Source organism: Aplidium turbinatum, chromosome 10 (genome assembly GCF_918807975.1).
Source record: "Aplidium turbinatum chromosome 10, kaAplTurb1.1, whole genome shotgun sequence".
Lineage (NCBI taxonomy): Eukaryota > Metazoa > Chordata > Ascidiacea > Aplousobranchia > Polyclinidae > Aplidium > Aplidium turbinatum.
This window is the reverse complement of record NC_137481.1, coordinates 10008790-10034315: the sequence shown is the minus strand read 5'-3', so window position 1 is coordinate 10034315 and position 25526 is coordinate 10008790. Positions and strand designations below refer to the sequence as shown.

The window sequence follows — 25526 nt, the reverse complement described above, 5'->3', positions numbered from 1 at the left end:
TGAGCTGTGGAAGTTAGATCAAATATATAAAGGAAACCGGATTCTTTATGCCAAGCATTGAAATGGCCATGGAAAAAGCAATTTCATTGAATACAACAAAAATATATTTTATTTAACAATAATCAAATATCTTGAAAAAAATATTCATAAATAAATTTAAGTCAAGGCCATCTCAGATATTTATGCAACGGCAAATAGTTACCGCTAATTATTTTCACTTCAGAATGCAGTGTAAGACAGGGCACCTCAACAAATGGCAATAAACAAGCAAATATTCAGCTGACTTTATTCTTAAAATTATATAATTCAGCATTTCCCAAACTAGGTGCCACAAAGTTTTGCCAAAGAGGGGTGGATAAATATGCAAAAACTGTTGCATTTACCGCATACACAAAAACATGAATCTAAGTATGATTTAGTCACTACGGTACATTGATTTTAGAACAAACAAGTAACAAAGAGATTTTATTTTTCCACAATTACCAGTTTCAAATAATTAGGCTGCTTTTGTTTCTGAATCAGGAATGAAAAAGTATTTATATAGATAAATTAGAGTGGTACCGGTATCAGCCTATACCATACTTTTAGCAGAATCCTTGTAATGATTTAGTTGAATATTGTAAATAATTATTCACAAAAGACAAAACTACTGGTTTATTAAATAAAATCTGCTTAGTCCAACCAAAGACGCCAGCACAAACTAATATTAGTACGGTAGGCTAGTAATTTTGCTAACATGTTTCAAGTTTAATTTAACTTGCGGTATCTTTTATGTGTATTGCAAAAAGTCAGTGGAAAATTCAGTCTTTTTATTGTCTTTGTATCCATACAGTTGCTAAAAGCATAGATAAATGTTAAACTTTTTAAGTTTCAAAAACATCAAGCCCTTGTTATTATAAACTTCCCCACAACACTACCCCACTCAACTCAAGTTTCTTTTTATCAAGCATCTCAGCTGATTGGTTGAGCGTTGTACTGAGAAAAACACTTGTGGCGCTAACCAATATACAGTAGCTGCAAAACGCACTGCAAATTTTTTTAGAATTTATTGATAATTAAATTTCATATTAGCCTTTAGGTATATATCATGATATACATAATATATATCCATAGGTAATTTTCACAACTGCTTAATTTACTCGATGCAAATCAAAATTTGGCAGCACGATCAGTCATTCTCACAGCAGAGTTGAACGTGGAGGGGAGCCTGGGTTTGCCCGATTTCAGGAAATGGAGTGTATTCGAAGTTTTATTTGATTGATTGAATTTTTATCCTCGGACTGGGAAAGCTTCTTGCAGAGCTTAATCCTGGCAGTTTCGCATACTTGTAGAGGCTTTGAATCACTGACGCAGGCCCGGTTACCGAGATTGACAGAGTGAATTTTCTGATTGTTGAAGTCTTGTTGCCGGGAAACTATTCCATCCATTAGATGCCGCTGAATGGAAAGCAGTCCTTAACGTGCGTTGCTCAAGCGCACACCCCGAGAGTTGAACCAGTTGCTTGATCTTGAAGCTTCTTCGTTTCAGTTCACAAAAGTTTCGGATTTCGGAGTGGAGCATATTCGGAGTTTGGTTCAGCAACTTAGCGCTTTAGTTAAATCAAACAAGTCCCGTAGGTACGGTAATGTTTGTTTGTTTGTTTATCTTTATCCTGCATTGCGGGAAAGCGGACTTGAGCGCTATGCATCGGTGTACGCCTTCCGACATACACCTGACCCACGCTGCAGCTGACAGCAATGTCTGTTTCCGGTTGTCTACTTTACTTATGACTTAAATTTGGTACTACTCATTACTCGAAATCGATCACTGGGTAGAGGCAATTATCGTTAAGTTTCTTGCCCAGAGAAACAACAACAAGTGCGAGTGGCTGGAGTCGAACATGCAGGCTCTCGACTGCGAGCCCAACGCGCTAACCACTCGGCCACGGCATAGTTCTGTTTGTAGAAAAAAAACTGTCTTTACGATTTTCAACCCAGCGGTAGGCTAATGCTTATAAATTTACACCACAAAAGCATTTTCGTGCTACTGAAATTGACCAAGATTTTTCCACTCTTGAGCCATTTCGTGTCATAGATTAGGCCTATATGCATTGGCTAATTGCATATCGCGTTAACACATATTTGATGTAAAACGTTAAAAATAGTTTGATTAATTGTTGAATTTTTATCCTCTGACCGAGAAAGGGCAGTGACTGGCTATCGGTAATTCCGCTCACTTGTAGAGGCTTTGACCACTGACACGGGCTTATGAGATTAATGGAGTGAAGTTTTCGTTGGTTAAAGACTTAAAGAATTGTTCTCTGTGAATTATTTCATCCACTATAGGTAGGCCAACTTTTGAGAAGAGATCAGTCTTTAAAATGTGTTGCTCAACCCTGAAAGCCGAAACGATGGTATCAAACCCTTGACCTTAAGGTTTCTTTGTGCACAAATTCCAGCGCTTATCCAACTGAGCTATCGGGGCGGACGATAAAGCTTCCAGGCTAGCGCTATAGCCTAGGTTATATGTTATCACGGTGGATGATATTCACAATGATGATGGCGTATGAGCGATCTTTCCAGGCTAGATTAGAGGGCAGGAAATCTTCAGTCACTCAGCAGTCTCGTCGTCCAGGACCCTCAGACCATGCGCACCGTGTGGAGGCCGGTGGGTTAGGCAGTGGTGGATGACATGGTCTGCGGTTTGTTCCGTGGCACCACACTCGCATTTTGATGAAGGAGCCAGGCCCCACTTGTGCATGTCCGAACGAAAGCGGCCGACGCCAGTTCGCAGGCAGTTAAGCCTGACCCACGCAAGCCTTGCGAGGCTTGCGAGGGACATCCCTGGTGGACGGGGATCACTGTCGGGTATGAAGTCACGGAGCGTGGAGGTGTGATTTTGCCACTCCGTGTTCCACATGTGGTTCGTCCAGTGTGCCGCACTTAAACCAAGTTCTTCTGCGTTCTTAAGTTGTTGTTGTGCGGCAGGCACAAAGGGGCGTCTTGATTTCAGCCGCTGCTTTATAGGTGGTGGTCGCTTGAATGTTGCATGGAGGAGATGGTCGGGGTCTAGAGCGCGGCGAGCGAGAGAAATCGTGGCTTCTTTACGGCGTAGCTCAGCGGGTTGGATGCCTGCTAGGATGGGTAGGCAGTCCGTTGGAGTGGGACACAGGCATCCAGTCACAGTACGCAGTGCGTCGTTGATGGCAGTATCAATCTGGTGGGTGTGAGAACTACGACACCAGACCGCCGCGCAGTAGGCTACTCAGCGGTGGAATGAACAAGGGCTAGGGTAGCTGTACGAAGAGTTTTAGCACCAGCCCCCCAGCCGGAACCCGCCAATCGCCTCAAAAGTGCGACGCGTGTAAATAGTTTTTGCGCAGTGACTTCAAGTGCCGGCGGAACAATATTCACAATGAAAACTGCTTTTAAGTTGACCTAGGCGCTTTGAGGTTGTTTCTTCGTTTTTTTCTTTCTTTATTTTGAGATTCGTTTTATAATTGTGCGTTTTCTATGGACCACAAACGTTGAAGACTTTACTGCAACGTTTAAAAGTTAAAATCATGGTTGAATTTTATGAAATAATTCTGATAAACTTTTTTTTCCACAGAAATACGTAGCAATAGAACTGAAGTAAAAGTTATTAATTCCGTGCTACTTGTAGCTTTAGGCCTAGGCTACTTGTAGTTGTAGATGAGTTTCATGCTCATCCCTCCGACTCCAAAGTCAAGACTGAAGGCTTTGTAGGATTTATTGCGTTGTTTCCGCTGTGTTACGCGTATAAGCCTATATGTATTAATCATCCAGATTCGGTAATTGACCGACGCACCTTTTAGATACCGTACCAGCTGAGAGCTGGAGGCTTTGACGTCGTTTCAAGACAGCCACTTTATCAGACACAGATCTTTATCAGGTTGCTAAATGATAAAATCGTTGTCTGGGTTGCTTTTTCAGTTGCTTTTTGTTGTTGATTTTTTTCGTTGCTTTCTTCCAGTAGCGTTGTTAATTTCATTGGCAAAAGCATGTGTCTTTCGCTCTCAATTTTTAGAGCACTTGGTTGCCGAGAAACATTTGTTGATTGAAAAAGTCTTTATGTATATCATGGTGGCATCATTGGTATGGTTAGCAAATCACAATGGTTAATTTTGCTGTATGGTTAATGGTTAATGGAATGGAAATGTTAATGGTTAATGTACGATATCCTTGTGTGATATCAGGAACGCCGGAAGCGGGGGAGGGGCAATGGGGAGGATGCCCCCCTGCCCTCAAATTTTCTGTGGATGGGGCCAGGGAAGGCAATGGTGTCCTTTTAAGGTCATGTAGGCCTAAGCTACTGCACAATTTGATTTATAACAATTTCTGCTACCGTAGGCTATTCGCTTTTAGCCAAATTAGAATCTTTCATTTTTGCCTCAAAATAATATTCACGACACAGAATTCTGTATCACAGTAGGTTACATGATTACATCATTATAATGTAGGCTTTCCGTGGCATTGTTCTTTTTATACAGGACCCTTGTATCATTACTCGATAATGAGCTGATAAATGAGCATTATCGTTACCTATCTTATGTTAAAACTTTTAAAAAAATTCGACTTTCAGCAACAAAAGTGCACTTTTTCATAATCTTGCCTCCCCCCAGTCAAAAATCGTTCCAGCGCCCCTGTGCGATATCCTTTTTCTGAAAGGTCTTCAAGTTATTTTGTCAGCTTGCTCTACATATGCCAACTCTCACGATTTAAAGATTAATGCAGAGCCACTATAGGCTATGTAGTCTATATAGTGGCTTTGATTAATGTATCAAAAACACACTGCATTTTCTTCCACAACAAACACGGGAACTTGCAGTATGATACCGTAGTGACAAGATAACACGTTGAGTGACAACGTTGAGTGACACCTTGAGTGACAAGGTCTTCAAGGTAAAAACGTTGAGTTTATGCAGTCAACTAAATATTTTGGTGTGCTTACTGATACCGTAACATGTTGTGCGATGGTAGTCGGTAGTGATGTAAAAAGACAAATCAAAGCGTTGCATTGTGCTGCTAATAATGTGCCTTCGTTTGTCAAACATTGTAGTGTGGATGTAAAACCTAGCCACTAGGCCTACATAGGCTACAGGCACTATGTATATAGTGGCTCTGGTAAAAAGAGCTGTGTTTCGAGCTTATGTACGGTAGCCTATATGCCTCTTTATAATTCACACGGATGGACCAATTTCTCTGCTAAATGGAAAAGGAAGTTTAAAGTTGCCTACAATAAGGCATATAGGCCTGTGCTTAGTTTACATAGATATGAAAGCGTGACCAAATTCGTTGTAATGTACTAACTATTCATGCTCTATTGAGAAAAAATGTGTATAATTTTCTGTTACGCTGCTCAGTCGCCGAAAATAATATAATTTTTGCCCTGTTTGATAGGCTACTGATGTCTATATCAGATCAAAATTTTATGATGTTGTTTGTAAATTATTGTACAAGGAAGGTTGAGATGTTTGTCGTATTTTTCCTGTAGGCCTACGTGTATTTTTTCTTACTTTGTTGTTGTTTTTTTTTCTCCTGTAATTCCATATGGATTTGTAACATGTGTGCATATCTGAAGCAAATAAATTAATGTGTTAGGTGGATTGCTCCTTCTACATAGGCTACATGTTATTTTTTCATCAAAAATATAAGCATCAAACAACATTATCTACCAATGAAACAGTTTTTTATTGATTGACTCGCTTGAAATATCATTTGGCATTTCTCCTAATTTAGCAGTTTTTTGAGATGCATTTGGCATTTCATGAAATTTGGGTCTGGCAATCTTGCTAGCAAGAAGCAGAGCCAGGCTTGCCAGATTGGCCCTTTTTAGAGATCTATCTGATTGAAGATATATCTGGGAGATTGGCAAAAATATCTGGAATATTTTATAAAATTAGAAACTACACAAACAAACAAAGCATGTAAACACTGTACTATGCTCTTGCACGATCAATAATACAATATGGCATTTTATGTTGGGGTTCAAGCACACAAAAACTGCTCAAGAAAATTTCGACAATGCAAAATCGAATCATTCGCACAATAACCTTTAGCAACAGAAGAGCAAAACTTTCACTACTGTACCAAGATCTCGACATACTTCCCATCACTAACTTGCATCAATTAGAAATTTCTAAATTTGTCTTTAAATTTAAAAATATGCTATTGCCAAGCTATTTTGAACCTTACTTTAAGGAAATTACTGAAGTACATTGCCATGGCACTAGAGCTTCTCAAAAAAATAACTTTCACTTACGTAGTGTCAGCTCAAGAAAAGGCCAAGGCAGTTTGAAATTCTTAGGCCCAAAAATATGGAATGATTTACCTTCTGAAGTAGTAGGGGCTACGATGAGTGTAAAAACTTTCACAAAAAAATGTAAAATTTATTATATGAAAAAACTTTGTCTGTGACTGTTTTTATTGCCACAACATTGACGAGTGTTATCGCAAATTTTTCGGATTGAACATTGTTGATACTACGTAGACCTAGGTCTACGACTCACGAACTAGTGCTAAGTACTATTTATTAACGGCTGTCATCTTATTAACTGTATTCAAGTCGGCCTATAAACTGACTGATTTTGTTAAGGTTTAAAGTTATATACTATGATTAGGCCTACTTTTAGTGTTTCTGTTTCGTCTTTTATGCTAGCAGTTAGAAGTTGTTGTTTATGCATAGTTTTTTGTTTGTTTTTTTTCTCATAACTTACTACTTTTGTAGGGCATGATATTTTTTGATATTTGAATAAAATCACAGCAATTCACTTGACTGTCGCAGCAGTAAACAACTTTTTGTTTTCATTTTTTACGGAACTTAAGCTTATCCTATTTTAACGCATATCTTGGTTTCAACGTAATGCCGATGTTTGACATTTGTCACATTAAAAACATGGGAAGCAGCTGACTCGATGACTAATAAGTCTTTCGCTGCTTCCTGTCTGTTGTAGATTCTAGTTATGGTGCTATTTTATTTGCATTGTCTATATTTTGTACCGTATACTTTTCTCGCAACAGACAAAATAAAAGGTTTCTCTCTCTCTCTCTTAGAGGCAGTTGGCGCAAAAAATTGTTTGGCCCCTTGGCCCTTTGTTTTCAATATTTGGCTCTTTTTAGAAGCAGTTGGAACATAGCCTACTATCAAATATCTCGTTGATCAAACTAGCTATTTAAATAAATGTCTTTCGGAAATTGAGATTGAAAAGTGTTATTACGATTTTTTAGACAGTGTTTAGCTGACAATGTTTATGCCAATGCCAAAGATTCGAGTGGAAACACTGTAGAAGATGAAGATTTGGAATTGTTCTTGTAGAATGTAGAAGCATGGTAGAAGACCAGTCACCAGCAACGTTGCCAGATGGGGAAATAGGATACCAAATAAAAAAATTCTGGTGAAATTTAGAGGTCTTTGGTACCACGCATTTTGACCTTGGAACCAAACAACGTTTTGGTGAAATCTGGTGAAATATTTCCCACTCAAGTTTTTCCAAAATTTTTTAAACTTTTTAGCAAAAAATGTCTGCTCGTGCAGAAAACGTTTTGCAAGTGGTTTGCGCATGCTTGATGGCTGTGTTTAGTTCAGAGTGAGTGTGTTGCAAGTTCAGAGTGACCAATTTGCGCTCTTCAATCAATCTTTTGAATCTGACAGCAGCACTGTACCAGCGATCGTGTAGCTTTTGCCACTGGCATGGTTGCAGGCAGTGGCGAGACAATGCTTTTTGGAGAGTTCTTTTTACTAAAAAACTGGCCAAAAAGACAAGTTTTATATTTAAAATTAGTGAAGGAGGTTGTTTTTTGCCCAAAAACTAGAAGTTTATCAACATCAGTGACCTTACATAGGCTACACAAGCATGCAGTGGCCACTTGTTTCATTTTCATGGATATCCTGACCCTTTGCAGGATATGCAAAAGTCTTTCAAATTTTTTCATCGGGATGTTATTGCATCTTGGAGTGCATTTTAACCCTGGCCGTAAAAGTTTCCGCTTTTAAAGTAAAAACAACAACTTTTTCGGTTAAGAACTTTTGAAGTTTATACTGATATTTATGACTGCTACAGTTATAATCCGTGTATGCGATGTGTGACAAAACATATGTTTTGCATATTCGTTTCACTTTAGTCTTCTGTCTCAAAAAGTCAAAAACTATTTGTATTTTTAGGCGAAATTGCTTTATTTAGGGTATTTTAAATATCTGGTGAAATTGAATGCAATCTGGTGAAACTTTAGTTACTTTTTGGTGCCAAGCAGCTTTCAGCATCTGGCAACGCTGGTCACCAGTGGTGCCACGGCATGTGTTTTAGCACAAGATCTTGTGTTTTTACCTTTGATCTTGTGTTCTTGTGCTTTCCGATCGATTTTTGGCTAAATCTTGTGTTTTTTTATCAAAGTCAAATTAATCGTTGCTACCATAGTTTGAGTTTGGTAGAGAACTTAAACACTGGAACTCAACCGTACTTAGGCATATTGACGGGTGCAACCTAGTTCGTACCCTGAACAGTTCGTACCCTGAAAAGATCGAGAGAAAAAATTAAAAAAGCCGAAGTCGCTAATCGCAGTTTAATAGCACAAAGCCGAAGTCGCTGATCGGAGTTTCCGCAAACAAACTCGAGGGTTAGGGTTAGCGGAACTGCGGAAACTGCGATCAGCGAGGGTTAGAGCAGAGCATAGATTACTCGATGATTAGAGTTAGCCGAAACTGCGGTTAGCAAAACTGCTGAAAAATGTTTGCGGAAACTGCGATCAGCGAGGGTTAGGGTTAGAGCATAGATTGCTCTATAGTTAGGGTAAAGGTTAGCGGAAACTGTGGAAAAATGTATGCGGAAACTGCGATAAGCGAGTGTTAGGGTTAGAGCATAGATTGCTCTATAGTTAGGGTTAGGGTAAAGGTTAGCGGAAACTGCGGAAAAATGTTTTCGGAAACTGCGATCAGCGAGGGTTAGGGTTAGAGCATAGATTATTCTATGGTTAGAGTTAGGGTAAAGGTTAGCGGAAACTGCGGTTAGCGGAATCTACGGAAAATGTTTGCGGAAACTGCGATCAGCGAGGGTTAGGGTTAGAGCATAGATTAGCCTATGGTTAATGTAAGATCGTATAGCGGTGCGGGTTGTCTGATGTTAAAACACCTGATCTACACTGAGGTGATTCCACTTGAACTTGTCTGCTCGCATACCACCAACAAGCTGGGATGATTGTTCTATGTTGGAAAAACGCGCAATTGTCTTCGAAGCACTCAATTTGTCCTCGTCAGGTCGCGGTTTTTCTCTGGGGAAAATAACCGTGACTTTACGAATACGAAAACGTATAATAATAATAAACAGTTACCACAATATACAAGTAGACATCATACGTTTGGTATGTTAAACTTCATAAGAGATGTACGGCTGGTTAACAAATGAGACAAACTATGAATAAAATGAAAATCATATTTACCGGTTGTTGACAACCCCTTTTCCAGAATGCATTTACAAGGTGATACGCCTAAGCATTATATCACGACTAAATAGAATAGAATTATAGTTAACAAATACTCCAGAAAGTCTAATATAACCTTTCTTAAATTACGATCAAGAGTTCATTTCAATAGCTCAGTTAACAAATACAGTAATCTATTTCTAAACTGCTAAACAATTCTATCCATTAATACGTGTGAAATTGACACAAAGGAATGTTCGCGTAGCTGAGCTATTATTGCTGAATTAGAGAAATAACGCAAAGTTCTTCTATTTAAAGCCATGAATTAGGAAAAAGGCTATTCCTGATGCTGAATGTAAAAACGTTACAGTTGCATAAAAAGGCCGTTCGTTGACGTTAATGCTGAGTATTTCACAATACAACGAATCTTTAAGAAATTGACACAAAGAAATACGTTTAGAAACAAGCGAACCCATTTAGCATAGAATCAACGTCAAACTGTGCTATGCCAATGTATATACAGATGTAATCTCACAATAATTAATCAACTGAAAAGAATTCGACAACACAGGCTATTTTTGATGCGTTGAGAGATAAAAATAACACAATTTCAGAAATATGGGCGCCACTATATGACTAAAGGAGGCATAGACTCCTTTTGAGTCTGAAAACTGTCAGAATCTAAGATAGTTAATAGACTTGTTTTTTCCGGACGCTACAGACAAAGGGAGAATTTAAATGTTGTTTCTATAATCCAACAGACAACCAAATTTCCAGATAGGAAAGTTTTGATTTCGCTCACACAACTTTTATATTCACAAAAGTGATGTTACATCCTCCCCCTTAAAATGCTAACGATGGATGAGATACATTTTACAAACACACAAACATCACTACTTCTATGTTACACTACTACAAACAAGTGTCCTTTACATATACAGTACATAATTAGGCCTACGTATGTGCATAGGCTACAACTCATTTAGTGTCTCTCGTTGTAAGCATGCTACCAAACATAATGTCGATCATTGTTCTTTTACTATTTCCGTAATGTCATCTTATTTCGAGGCGATACCATCTGCTTCCTGGATGAGGCACAGTTTTGCTATAGGCCGTTGAATACTTCCCGACTGCGTGAGAACTTCTACAATTCGAACGACTCCTTTTTTGTCAGGAAAGGATCTGGTAACGCGACCCATTCTCCATCTTCCACGAGGAACATTGTTGTCAACAACAAGAACGATATCGTCTTGGTGAAGGTTACGTTTCACGTCTGGCCACTTTTGGCGTAAGGCAATGGTTGGAAGGTACTCGCGAGACCACCTTTTCCAAAATTGATCTGCCAGGTATTGGACTTGTCTCCAACGACGCCTTGTGTAATTATCTTTTTGGTTAAACAAGCCTGGCGGCAAATTGCTTTCAGGTCTCAGTAATAACAAGTGGTTTGGCGTAAGTATCTCGTCGGCGGTTGGATCAATAGCGACGGGAACTAAAGGACGAGAATTAAGAATTTTCTCAACTTCAAGGAATAGGGTGTGCAAGACATCATCTGTAAGGGTTTGTGACTTTAACAGGGCATTAAAAATTCGGCGGATTGAACGAATCATCCTTTCCCAAGCTCCCCCCATATGGCTAGCTGTTGGTGGGTTAAAATTCCATTTTATTTGTTCTTGTTGAAAGAACGTTCCTATATTTTCTTGATTAAGAGCTTGAAGAGATTCTCGCAAAATTCTCTCGGCTCCAACAAAGTTGCTACCGTTGTCGGAAAACACTTCTTTGGGTTTACCTCTGCGGCTGACAAAACGGCGAAAAGCGTTGATGAAGGAATCGGTAGAAAGATCATGAGCAACTTCAACATGGACAGCTCTCATGGTGAGGCATGAAAAGACACACCCGTAACGCTTTTCTAAACTGCGTGCACGTTTAGTATAGAATGGACCAAAATAATCTATTCCTACATGTGAGAAAGGAGGCTCATCCGGTTTCAGACGAGCAGGAGGAAGAGCTGACATAAGTTGCTGAGAACCAAGTGCGCTACGTTTGCGACACAGAACACACTTACTAATTTCTTTTCTGACAGCAGCTCCACCCTTTATGATCCAAAAACGTTGGCGAAGCGATGTCCATGTATGGGACATACCAGAATGGCCAACCAGGACATGGTGGTTTCGAATGAACAAAGTTGTCAAATGATGTTGATAGGGCAATATTGCTGGGTGTTTGGATTCGAAAAGTATCGGTGCATTTTCTAACCGTCCACCAACTCGAAGAACACCACTCATCAGGCATGGACTCAACTTCGAAACACATCGAAGATTCGGAAGACTCTTTAATTCCCTTTTGAGTGCTTTGCTAGAAGAAGAAGAAGAAGAATTCTTAAGAATTACAAACACAGGCGAAAAGACTTGCTTCTGTACATAAGATATGAGACGTAACTCAGCGATGTACAGTTCATCAGCAGTAAGACGTCCCGGAGTTACAGAAGACCTGTCTTGGACAAACTTGCAAAACCGTTTTAGCCATGCTGTGGCCTTTTTTAAACGGTGCAAGGTCGAAAAATAACTAATTAGATTGTCTACGGCTACTGTCTGACTTACCTGAACTGCAGAGACAATATTAGGCTCAAGAGGCTGAAAATCTAAAGGAAGAGACTCAAAATTTACTTCTGAAGCGGGAATAGAAGGCCAGAAGTCTTCTGTTTTCCACAAGAACTTCGGAGCTTTTAGCCATCGAGACTTCAACAACTGAATTACAGATAGGCCGCGAGATGCATCGTCGGCTGGATTGATATGAGAATTGACGTGCCTCCATTGGGAAGGCGTAGTTTGTCGATGAATTTTTGCCAAACGGTTTGACACAAAGGTCCTAAATCGTTTGTTTTCATTATTAATACTCCTTCTTACCGCACTAGAGTCAGTCCAAAAGATTGACTGACAGTTTGAATAATCAAGTTGAGAACGAAGCCACTTGTCGGCTTTAACTGCCAACACCGCTGCTACAAGTTCCAGTCTTGGAATACTTTCTGATTTGGGTGGTGTAACTTTAGCTTTGCCACACACAAAAGAACAATGAATAGATCCCGTATCGTCGACCAGGCGCAAGTAAGATACGAACCCGTAACCTTGAACAGAAGCATCCGAAAAGTGATGAAGTTGATGACTAACAACTTTACCAAAGTTAAGAGGTTTAAAACAACGAAATAAATTCAACTCACCAAGATCATGCAGTTGCTTAAACCATGTTTGCCACTCAAGCACATCTGAATTCCGCAGTTGATCATCCCAGCCAAGTTTTTGCTGAATGATGTTTTGCTGCAGAATTCTAGCAGTCAGCACGACTGGAGCAATGAAACCCAATGGGTCATACAGAGAATTAACAGCAGATAGAATGGAACGTCTCGTAAACGTTTTCAACTCAAAATTGTCTGAAACCTGAAACGCAAATTGGTCATTGGAAACGTTCCAAGAAACACCTAGCACACGTTCCTTCAACGGACTGTTGAGATCAACATTCATAACAGATTTCGCTCTATCATTTTCAGGAATAGTTTTAAGAACTTCCTGACTCGTTGAAATCCATTTTGTAAGGTTAAAGCCACCAATTTGAAGCAACTCTCTAAGCTGTTTGACTAAAAGAACAGCGTCATCTACAGAACTAGCAGACGTTAGACAATCGTCTACATAAAAATCATTTTTAACAACATCACATGTAGCAGAGTTGAAGTTTGAACCGAACTCTTGTTCAGTTTGCCTCAGACAGAAGGTCGCACAACAAGGCGAAGATGTAGCACCAAAGATGTGTACCAGCATACGATGGCTGACGGGAGGTTTAGAAAGATCTCCTCCAGGCCACCAAAGAAAACGAAATGCATCTTTATCATGTTCTTTTATTTTAACTTGATGAAACATCGCTTCTACATCTGCTACCAAGGCAATTGGCTCTCTGCGAAAGCGTGTCAATACACTAACAAGGCTATTTACAAGATCAGGACCTTGCAGCAAGGCATCATTTAAAGCTACCCCTCTGTGCTGAGCAGCGCAGTCAAACACTATTCTGACTTTGTCTGGTTTGCGGGGATGAATCACTGGATGATGTGGCAAGTACCAAACACGTTTTTGCCCTTGTTCATCATCACTACTTGATTCGTTTACAACCTCTGCATGGTTGTTTTCTAGATACTCCTGCATTTTTGACGCATATTTTTGCTTTAATTGATCGTCACGTTCAAAGCGTTTCTTCAAAGAATTTAAGCGCTTTGTTGCCATCAAGCGACTATTTTCAGGCAAACTTACGTCCTTCCGCCAGGGTAGCGGTGCGTAATAGTGACCATCAGTGCGTGACACCTCTTCACGTAGCACTTTAAGAACATGTCTGTCTTGCACAGACGATGGAAAAGAAAGCTCTTCCGGTTTGAAATCTTCAAACCAAGACTGTTGGATTGCATTGTCCAATTTTTCATCTGAATGAATAAAATTAGATAGAATGTTGTTTTGATTTTTTGATGATCCCAAAAGTGACCAACCTAAGGGTGTTTTTATTGCACTGGGTTCACCATTGTTTCCTTCTCTCTGCTCTAAAACTTTATGAGCCTTTAAAACATCGATGCCAATTAAGATTGAGACATGGGCGTTTTCTAAAGTTTCAAAATTTAAATCTTTCAAATAAGGAAATTTGGAAACATCGTCGCAAGAAAGATTAGGATTTGGAGACACTGGTATTTTGTCTATGGCGTAGGCTTGCACTGTTTCAAAGTTGACCTTTTCATCTAAAGAAGAAATTGAGACACTGACTCTTTTACTTTTAATAGTATCTAAGCTTTTATTTACAGTGCTCAGCTTTATTTGGCTGGGCTCGCCCTCTAAGTCAAGCGACGCGATCAAACTGTGATCGCAGAAAGTTGCATCTGATCCAGTGTCGAGAAAGGCGTAAGTTTTAACTTCTTTCCCATTAGCCCTTGCTTTAATAGGAACGACGTTAAAGAAACTTTTATGACCTAACACTGAATCGGAAGAAACAGAAGTTGAAAGCAACTTACCTGTGTTGACTCGAGTGACATCAGGAGACGCTTTACTAGAGACGTAGTGCATCAAAGAATGGTGATGACCTTTGCAACCCTTTTCGGTACATGTACTCTCAAACCTACAATCTGAAGTGGCATGTTTATTGAAACAATTAAAACAACGCCTCTCTTTGTTTAGAAAATCTCGGCGATCCTGTAAAGAAATTTTGGAAAACTCATTACACTTATAAAGTATATGATTTCCAGAGCAAAAGAAACACTGGCGACCGGCAAATCGCTGTCTTTGTCGTGTTTTGCCTTCAAAGGATTGTGACGCACGATTACCACGGGTGGCTGAAACCGTAGCACAAGTTCGCTGACTGCTGATTTTTTGTCCACTACGACCAAAAGAATTTACGTGGCGCTTAGAACTTTCGCTTTCAATTTTAGTAGGATAAGCATTTAAAAGTTTTGCTTCATCTTCTACGAATTCGACGAAGTCCCGAAAGGTAGAAGCCCTTTGTTGTCTGCATTGAATTTTTGCGTACTTTCTCTTCCAAGAATTGTTTATACACGGCGGTAACTTGTCAGCAAGATCATCTAAGTAAGAGTTTAATTCGTAAGAATGTCCATGGCTATCTAAGGTTTCGTAACACTTTCTCAAAGCTGTGGAGAAGCTATGCATTGCTTCTTTGTCGAGATGTTTGATTGCAGAGATTTTAAGCAACTGTCGTTTAAAAGATTCTGCTATGACGCGCGGCTGCCCAAACAAGTCATGCAAAATTGTTAACGCTTTACTGTAGCCTTCTTCAGGCGTTTTAAGTGAAGGACAGTGACTAATCGAGTTATGCGCTTTGCCAGTTGTGTATAGAAGTAAGTAACTCAGTTTTTTGCTGGGGCTTATATCTGCGCAATTTATAGTTTCTTCGAAATGACGGAAGAAAGTAAAATAGTCTTTAGGATCCCCTGAAAATTTGGGGCATTCATATTTTGGCATATTCATGCCAGCGCTAACGGCAGTAACTATTCCTGCTAGAATAGCAGAGTCATTCTTCATAGAAAATTGTTCGTTAATTTTAACATTTGGCAAGGGAAGGTTCTGTGCTGGAACACCGGGATTAGGCACATCGGCATTAAAGCTAGAACACCCAGGATTTATATGACAAGAACTGGAACGAAACATTGTTGACTGTACCTTGTTTGGGTTGAGATGGTCGAAGGGTTGAGATCGAATGTTTCGCAGAGAACCTTCTTGGGAGTTGACCTCCCAGACCTCGGCTTCTAACCGGGCTGCTTCCAGAACGCGACGGTCTTCAGCGGCGGCGAGTTCGGCCTTCAACTTAGCTTCAGCGGCAGCTCGTTCGGCCTTCAACTTAGCTTCCCTTTCTTCTTCCAGACGACGTTGTTGATTGTGTTTTACCGCCAGTTGCGCAAGTTCCAACTTGGCTTGCAGCGTCTTTTGTTTAGAACTCCTGCAAGATCTCGAAGTCGTCGTCATATGGCTACCGGTTTTAGAGTCATTTTTGGAACGTTGCAAAACACGAATTATATCAATAGAAGGAGTATGACCACTCTCGTGTTCATCATCCTGCTCTCGCAACCAGCCTTCAACAAAAGTCAAGAATTCGTCTTTACCACGAGAATAGTCATCTTTACTAAAAGTACAAGATTCCAGAAGTGGTTTATCAGCAGAAATGTCAACACAAAGTGCCATAAGAGAACTGAACAAATTATCTAAATCAGGAAGACGAGCGCGTACCGTTTTTGCGCAATGGGGAGTCTTCATAAGGTTATTGATTTCAAGATAGAAATCATTTAAATTTTTAACAGCAGTTTCAATAGTTTCACAGGCCATTTTGCTATAAAATTTCCCACTTCTTAACATTCAAAGAGTTTTAAGAAAGAGGAAAAGGCGATATAACAATACTAAGTAAACTTCTTCAAGAGATCAACGAGAACTGCCAATCGTTATTCGAACGATGACAAACGAGTCGCAACTCTGCGACCAGAAAATTTCTTACTAAAAGAAATAATTCTGTACACTACCGGTTTATACTTACGACCGGATCAATCGGTTGATACCTCCGTCAACCGAGAAAAACTTTCAATGTAAGATCGTATAGCGGTGCGGGTTGTCTGATGTTAAAACACCTGATCTACACTGAGGTGATTCCACTTGAACTTGTCTGCTCGCATACCACCAACAAGCTGGGATGATTGTTCTATGTTGGAAAAACGCGCAATTGTCTTCGAAGCACTCAATTTGTCCTCGTCAGGTCGCGGTTTTTCTCTGGGGAAAATAACCGTGACTTTACGAATACGAAAACGTATAATAATAATAAACAGTTACCACAATATACAAGTAGACATCATACGTTTGGTATGTTAAACTTCATAAGAGATGTACGGCTGGTTAACAAATGAGACAAACTATGAATAAAATGAAAATCATATTTACCGGTTGTTGACAACCCCTTTTCCAGAATGCATTTACAAGGTGATACGCCTAAGCATTATATCACGACTAAATAGAATAGAATTATAGTTAACAAATACTCCAGAAAGTCTAATATAACCTTTCTTAAATTACGATCAAGAGTTCATTTCAATAGCTCAGTTAACAAATACAGTAATCTATTTCTAAACTGCTAAACAATTCTATCCATTAATACGTGTGAAATTGACACAAAGGAATGTTCGCGTAGCTGAGCTATTATTGCTGAATTAGAGAAATAACGCAAAGTTCTTCTATTTAAAGCCATGAATTAGGAAAAAGGCTATTCCTGATGCTGAATGTAAAAACGTTACAGTTGCATAAAAAGGCCGTTCGTTGACGTTAATGCTGAGTATTTCACAATACAACGAATCTTTAAGAAATTGACACAAAGAAATACGTTTAGAAACAAGCGAACCCATTTAGCATAGAATCAACGTCAAACTGTGCTATGCCAATGTATATACAGATGTAATCTCACAATAATTAATCAACTGAAAAGAATTCGACAACACAGGCTATTTTTGATGCGTTGAGAGATAAAAATAACACAATTTCAGAAATATGGGCGCCACTATATGACTAAAGGAGGCATAGACTCCTTTTGAGTCTGAAAACTGTCAGAATCTAAGATAGTTAATAGACTTGTTTTTTCCGGACGCTACAGACAAAGGGAGAATTTAAATGTTGTTTCTATAATCCAACAGACAACCAAATTTCCAGATAGGAAAGTTTTGATTTCGCTCACACAACTTTTATATTCACAAAAGTGATGTTACAGTTAAGGTTAGCGGAAACTGCGATCAGCGACTTCGGCCTTGTGCTATCTTTCTCTCGATCTTTTCAGGGGGAAAATTTTAAAATGTTTGCGGAAACTGCGATCAGCGACTTCCGCTTTTTTTAATTTTTTCTTTCGATCTTTTTAGGGTACGAACTGAGGGTCCGAACTGTTCAGGGTACGAACTAGGTTGCATCCCATATTGACCCATTTTACTCAGTAAGTTATCAAGCCTGACAATATTAGCTAAAAACTTGATCTAAAAAGAGTACGGTATGTGCTCGTCGTCAGACTCAGAGGTTGTGTTGCTCGATACTAGATAACAAGAGCAGCGGAAAGAGTACCGTACCATGGCGTACATCAGCATCAAATAATGACATTTATTCACCAAGTCCCAAAACGAAAAAGTGGTACCTATAAACAGCCTTTTAATCGTCAATGGTTGAATGATCCTGATTTTAAAAGGTCGCTACAAGAAGACAAAACTGATCAATATGTAGCCTTTTGTGAGATTTGTAATATTAAATTATGTTAAAGATCACGAATCGAAAGAGAACAGTGATTAGTAGGCTAAGCTTGTATCTTCTCTAAACTGTTGATTTCAGAGTCATGTTATTCTTCAAATTGGCACAAAACGGGTCGCAAAGGTTCAATTTTGCAATCTTGTGCTTTTGTATCCAAATCTTGTGCTTTTTTTTCTTATGGCAGTGGCTATTTGACCGGCTCCGGTCTTTGAATCTGAAACACTATTTGACCGGTCATGACGTCACTCCATAAGCACTTTTTTTTTTCTCTTTAGCAAAAGACGATAAGCGCGTTAAGTTTTAAATTCAACACGATTTCTTCAACTGAGTCCGTGGCGCATACGTAACGTCTCGGGCTGCCATACTAAAGGGAATGAGTTTGATACTATCCGGAAGCGTTCTTTTTTTTTTTTTTTTTTTAACGAAATTTTGACCCAAAGTGCATTTTTGTGGTCAATTTTTAATTTGAGTAGCCTACAGCCCATTTTTTTAAATCTTTCCAAATGTGAGTAATAAAGTTAAGTTTTTTTAATTTGTAAATAAAAGAATAACAGTTAACCTCTCAAGTACATGTAGCTCCACACAGAGTGAAATTTACATGCCTTTTGAATCCTTTTTATTTCTTTAAAAGTAATATCTAAAAAGAAATTATTGACCCAAAAAGAATGTCTAAAAAGACATTATGAAAAGCAACTACGAACAAAGGCCAGTGTTTCGATCTCCCGACCTCTTCAGCGTAGCGTAGTAAAGTGAAAGTGGAAAGTTGTCTTGAAGGGTTGGTTGAGATGATGATTTGAAACTTGACTGATTGTTGTGCGACAATGAGACTGGATTTAATTTTTAACTTCGGACTTCAGCGAAACGTAATCTTACAGCCTATCAGAAGGTGTGATTTTTTCAGAGAATTTGTTCTAAGAAATGAAAGGAATTTGTTAAATATAAAGACTAGAAAAAACTTTTTTAATTCGTTTTGAAACTTTTTTATTCACTTGTTGATTCATTCATATCAGTTTGTATCCTTTTATAGTTAAAAAAAAGAAAGAAAAAGAACGCTTCCGGATAGTATCGAACTCATTCCCTCTAGAATGGCAGCCCGAGACGTTACGTATGCGCCACGGACTCAGTTGAAGAAAACGTGTTGAATTTAAAACTTAACGCGCTTATCGTCTTTTGCTTTGAAAGAAAAAAGTGCTTATGTAGTGACGTCATGACCGATCAAATAGTGTTTCAGATTCAAAGACCGGAGCCGGTCAAATAGCCACTGCCTTTTCTTAAATCTTGTGCTTTTTCCAAATTTGCTGTGGCAGCATTGTAGAAGACTGTGTTGTTGTAATGTTGTAACGTTATTGACGTTGTTAACGTTATTATGTATTAATAACAACGTTATTAACGTTATTGAACAATTTGGCTGTTTTTTACCCAGTTTGGCCCTTTTTTCGACATTGTTTGGCTCTTTTTCTCAAAAGCTGTAGTGACAATCCTGAGCAGAGTTGAAAACTGGTGTAGGCCAACTGCTAACACCTCATTCATTCATATATTTTATTTTTCGTCACCAACGCATTAACGCGTCCAGAATGAAAAAGATACTACTTACTACAATAGTTGATATAGGCCTACCAGCACGTTAATGAACGGGAAAAGGTGGCTAAGGAAAGGATGCAACCTATTTCGTCCCCTGAACACTTCGCACCCTTAAGGAAATACTTCAAGAATGATTTAATGTTAAAAAAACCTTGAAAGGTTTAAAACGTGCCTGAATAGTAAATCATGTAGTAGGCTATATGTCTGTAGTTAGCAATTAGCATGGCTCAATCTTGGCAGTTATGAAGATTTGCTTGCTTCAAACCACTGATGCAGGCTTAGTTTCTGCTTGTTATTGAAATGTTATCTTCACATTATTCTATCCAAAATAGAGAGCTATCCTTGAAATCCTTAGCTCTGAAGACAGTGCACACTTCGAAAGTTAAACCAGCACCACTGGATTTTGAGTTTTCTTTATTCATAAAATGAGACGGCACAGGCGCTAACCAAATGAGCTATCGAGTCAGATACCGTAATACTAATGTACTGTCTAGTGTCTACAAATATGTTATTTTAGTAGATCTAGCAATGGAGAAAAACAGAAGGCTATAGCAAAATCTTTATTTTTTGTGTTTTATTAATGCAGGTTTTCGTGTGTGTTCCAGTCTTTAACAAAGTTTACATTTTGCGTAAGTTTAGCAGCCTAATCAAAATTTTTCAGAAGAAACTGTACCAAAACATGGCTACCATAACTGATGGTATGTGTGATTTAGTGATTGAAGTTTTTGCAGTTATTTTGTGTATTTCTTAATGCTTGTAAATCTATAGTTTGTAGCTTAGCCTGCTGCATCTAAGAGTTTGTACCACTCTTTGTTTTCATGTGTGATTTTATTTGACAAAACTTGAAAAAACAATAAATGTATGAGGATATTGATCACTTCAGAAAGCTCGTTGTTAGCATTGATTATATTTTTAATATCATTTTGTCGGCAATCTGTTTTTTAAATAACCAAGTAGGCTATAATGGTACCTCTAAATACCCATTGTCGCCTTTTGTCGGCATTGTCAGGGTTGTCAGTTATAATCGGACCGGTTTTGTAGATTACAGTTTGGGTTACGATTCTGGGTTTGGGTTAAGATTGTGGTCTGTCGGTCCTTTAAAATGTCTGCCAATTCCTGAAAATGCGCAGCAATGCCTGACAATTCTCAAGGGTTGCCAGATCTGCAAGTTTTGCACTGAAACTGGGCTACATTTGCTTCCCAGTTGCGGGAAACTTTTAGCAGTTGCAGGTTGATATCGCAGATTCCTTTGATTTTCTATTATTTCAAATCAACTTTAATAGAATAAATACTATCTTTAGTTAAAACATCCGGCAGCACTGAAAATGCCTGACAATGGGTATTTGGAGGTACCGTACCTGGCTATAATGGTTACTGCGAGAAAAAAATATGTATGTTAAACCTTACAGTATAGTATGTAACTTTGCTGGTACATAAAGAAGTGTGTGAAAAATACCGTACATCACAAAATACTTGTTTTTAGGCTGCTCAGCTAAATGAAGTACTAATTTTATAAAAACTTTGTATTTTAGATGATGTCATCAGAAAGAGGCTTCTTATTGATGGTGACGGTGGTGGAGATGAAAGAAGACTAAATGCTCTCATGAAGCTATTTATCAAATGGTGTAATGCTCCAGACCCAGACAAGTACGGCTTACATTCAGTAGCCTAACGTTTATTTTCAGCTCGTTCAGTTTTCTTATACCATGTTGTGCAGCAATTACCAGTATACCCCACAAGTGAGGTGGGCTAAGTTACCTTTAATATTGCCAATGTTTATGTGTTGTTGTTTTCATCGCAGGTCCACGCATCAGAGAATGCTTTCTTTTCTTGCTCAAAGTGAATTCGCAATGACAAAGGCTTCATTTGTGTATGAAATGAACATGCAGCAAATGGAAAATTACCAAGATCTTCAAGTATGTTGGCGTTGGGCTACCTTGCATACACCATGCAATTGAAACGAAAACCTATTCATACTCCAATACTTAATTAGATATTTTGTTTTGATGAGAAACTTTGTAAAGACTTTTAAAAAAAGTTATATAACAAATTATTAACTTTATTTGTATCTGCTAAAAAATTGCATAATTAACCACAAATTAAAATTTTTATTAATAAATTTTGATAAGACAAATTTTGACTTGATTTTGGCTTTTAAAGTATGTTTTAAAATGTTTTAAGCAGCTGCAGCCGATGCTAAAATAATTTGGTAATGTAGCGTAACGAATCCCTGAGACATTTTATTCTTGTCTGGCTTTAGCTGTGTTGACAAAACTTTAGCTTTGACCCTACTTTTGCATAATATGCAAAACTTGGAATGTTTTTATAACTTTTACTTTATTTCAGTGAACGCTTTATTTGTGATCAATCATTTAAAACATGGTATACCATGCTTTCTTGCAGAGAATTTTGATGTTCATGAAGTTATCGTTATAGCACATTATAGCATTATTACTAGAATGATTTAATGTTAAAAATAATAAGTATTGAAAAGTATTTCGTTTTATCTTTATTTATCATCCTAAGCATGAAGCAAAAGCAAGCACCTGGTTAGGTTGATTTAGTGATGATGTACAGTAGTTACTCATTGTACATTGCATCTGTTTGTGACCTCTAGAGAGTTGCTTATTGAACAACATGACCAACTGTAGTTCCCACTTTTTAAAGTGATAACTGGTGTTGACTGTTGAGATAGATTGAATCAGGAAGTTAGTAGCATACTGCTCTATTGGATACTTTTGTTTGTTCAAACAGAGGAAATCAGTTACAGTACTATTGGAAATTTCATTTTTAGCTGCATTGGCATACTTTTTCATGGGTATTGGGTATGATTGCATTGATTTTCATGCTGTTTATTATCGTTATTGTGTTTTTCTTAGAAAGAAATAAATCACAATGTTGAACTTGCGCACGAAGAAATCAAAAAATGTAAACAAGAACTTGTAGAGGCTCGTGAAGTGCGTCGGAATAGACAAGAGTATGATGCATTAGCAGGTGCTGTACTGCAACATCCTGATAGAGAAGAAACTGAAAGGTATAGTTTGAATTATATTTTCATTTAAGATATTTTGTACGATTGAACAACCTCGAGGGGAGTTTATGGATGAATTAGCAAACAAACGCAATTTTGGAAATTTTAACTCTCACACTTTTGCAAAACATTTCTGTTTGAATTTGCTGGTGGCCATTTATTATATTTCGCAGTTCTTCTTTTTTAGCGTAATGTTGCCACTGTAGTAAGAGCTATTCAAACGTGTGATATCTCAGCGAAAGAGGTCTGGAGGTGTTGTTACAACCGTCGTGTTACGCTAAATGTTGGCAAGAATTATATTTGGCAGTACAGTATGTTGTGAAAAAGATAAAAATGGCGTTGTCTCATAGTTGAACAGCTTCGTTATGTTCCATTCATTCACAGGAAGTGATTCCCGCCTTTTCAAATCAATTTAATGCATTTTGAAACTTGTAGGCATATTGGAGAAATCAATCAAGATCTAGAAGAATTGGAAGCTACGGAACTTGCGCTTATTGAAAAGTTGGATTTGAGAAAAAAACAATTTCACGCGTTGTTAACTTCGATATATCAACTCCAACAAGTCTTGAAAGGTAAACCATTGGTTTGATGCTATTCATCCAAGCCGATTGGCGTCTGCAGTCTTTTAGTTGCTCATAACACGGTTTGTTCGTTTCAGAAGAGGAAGAGAACCCTATGTCCGTAGAAGACGAAGTTACTGCAATGGACACAACCCCAACTCCATCGTCTTGAAGAGTGTTACTTTTGTACTTGGTGTACCGCAACTAAGATTCAAAGACGGATGTTTGATTTTCCGAAGTTACGCTACGCTTGAGTTTCGACGCAAGATGATGCTTGTTGGCACGCTTCCTCAATCTAAATCAAAATGACATGGCGCAAAGTTCAGGAACTAAACTCATGGTTCGAAATAAATAATCCCATTTGATTTTAGCGATAAAGACGAGAGCTGCCATTTATGGCCTTTGTTTCAAACAAAGCATTTTAGCCTGTTTAAATCGGATCCAAGGTCTGTTTTAATACTTTTTCATGTAATGATATGTATTCATCTTCAAATGCTGCGAAGTCATGTCCACACAAGCTTGGCTTACTCCCACATTTTCTAGACCCTTGCTGTGTTATAGAAAGTATATTGTTTTTTCGCTTTGATGGTCTAAAATAAGACAAACTAAACGAAGTTTGTTAAATTGTCTTCATGGCCATTCACGAATAGATCTGAGGCATTGTAACAATTCTTTTTACATTGAGTAGCGAAATAAAATTTTACATTTATTTTGAACCGATGTTTCACTTACCGGTACTGCTAATAAAGAATGCACAATGCTTCCGCTGTGTTTGAGTTTATTTTTGATCGCTTCCACAGCAGCAAAGTCTTAGACGTGATCTGGACGCTTCCACGAATTTTCATCCGAGATGTAACCAAACCTGATTTGCAAGCAGTGCCAGATTTGAGCCTATTTTTGCGTGCGGAGAAACAAACCAAGTCGAACTCACGTGACAATGACGTAGTTTGTCAGTCTGACAACGGCAACATTCGTCGTTTTGGCGCTGTCTGGAACAGTGCGCCTTGGGTTGCCATATTGACGATTTTATTGCCAAATTAAAAAAAAATTGCCAATTTTCAAAGATGCTTGGCTACATATTTGGGGTTTGACTATTTGGCTTTTTTTAACTATTTTTTTAGAACCGATTTGGGATAATCAATTCTGTTTGGCGATTCCCCGACCTATATTACTTACAGAACAATACTTTGTAAAAGTGTTTAGCAACGCTTTCTGTCACAATATTGGCTTCAGCCAATTCACCTGTTCAATTCATTTTTCTTTTATCGAAATACAGAAGAAACGGTTTTGTGGAAATAAAATACAGCAACAAAAGGAAAAGGTGGCCAAACCGTAATGGTTTAAACGTGCATGCAAAGATCCATGTCTCAGGTAGGCCTATATGTATCGATGAATACAATTAAGCACGGCCACCAAACCTAATAATTTAAACAAGTAGGCTACGGTACGTGGATGAATAAGTTGAAAGCATCAGTCGCTTTTCATTCCTAAAACAACTGAAAAGCACTAATACATTATTGAAACAATGCAGAACGATGGCACTAAACAACTATCACAGAAAAAATTAATACGCAGTTTGTTTGGCTAAACGTTTGGACTGCAGTGAGACAGTAAGTTTGGCAGATGACTCCTTTTCAGCAATTTTTTATAAAATACCAGAAGAGCAGGTACCATCACTAACTCAATTGAAGGTTGTCTGACAGCCAGCTGGGACTCCTACGGTCCTTGATAAATCAATAATTTTGTTTTTATCTTAACGCTCAGAATGCACTAGATTTAATGCGAAAGTTTTATCTTAACTTTTCATTACAATTTAGAGCTGAAGATGCGCACAGAATGCACCAAATTAAGTGTCATTTTTCAATTTTTTTCTGGGTAGTCCCGGGGGTACCCCCCCAGACCGTCCGCCGTTTAACTCGCCTTCGGCGAAGACGCGACCGGGCTACGCCCGACCGCAGTACCACCACTTTCACAGCTAACCAGCCACCACTGTATTTAAGTATTGTTACCGGGTAATTAACTAATTATATCATCTACTACTACTAGGTGCCGCTGAATAAAGAGCAGTCCTGAAATGCGTTGCTCAAGCGCACACCCCGAGAGTCAAACTGGCACCGTGTGATCTTGAGTTAAGCCCGTAATCACT

The 25526-nt window shown here is 38.5% G+C and overlaps 2 protein-coding genes across 2 annotated transcripts; one reads left to right on the top strand and one right to left on the bottom strand.

Annotated features, from left to right (window-relative positions):
* Window positions 1-10471: 10471 nt before the first annotated feature.
* On the bottom strand, window positions 10472-16267 carry LOC145778943 (uncharacterized). The gene has a single exon (XM_082590531.1). It carries the CDS (start codon window positions 16265-16267, stop codon window positions 10472-10474), a length of 5796 nt encoding a protein of 1931 aa, XP_082446657.1.
* Window positions 16268-20379: 4112 nt separating this feature from the next.
* Window positions 20380-24140, top strand: LOC145778546 (THO complex subunit 7 homolog). The gene is made up of 6 exons (XM_082590053.1): window positions 20380-20487; window positions 21322-21436; window positions 21591-21705; window positions 22669-22823; window positions 23256-23392; window positions 23479-24140. The coding sequence occupies exons 1-6, from the start codon at window positions 20469-20471 to the stop codon at window positions 23550-23552; spliced, it is 615 nt and encodes a 204-aa protein (XP_082446179.1). The 5' UTR covers window positions 20380-20468; the 3' UTR covers window positions 23553-24140.
* Window positions 24141-25526: the final 1386 nt, after the last annotated feature.

What these genes read in the sequence shown, in the direction of transcription:
- LOC145778546 (XM_082590053.1), top strand. An exon ending in AATGCTCCAGACCCAGACAA is followed by an intron (nt 21,437 to 21,590) that starts GTACGGCTTACA and finishes TTTTCATCGCAG; the next exon opens with GTCCACGCATCAGAGAATGC. An exon ending in AAAATTACCAAGATCTTCAA is followed by an intron (nt 21,706 to 22,668) that starts GTATGTTGGCGT and finishes TGTTTTTCTTAG; the next exon opens with AAAGAAATAAATCACAATGT.
- LOC145778943 (XM_082590531.1), bottom strand. Translation starts at nt 16,267, where the DNA reads ATGGCCTGTGAAACTATTGAAACTGCTGTTAAAAATTTAAATGATTTC.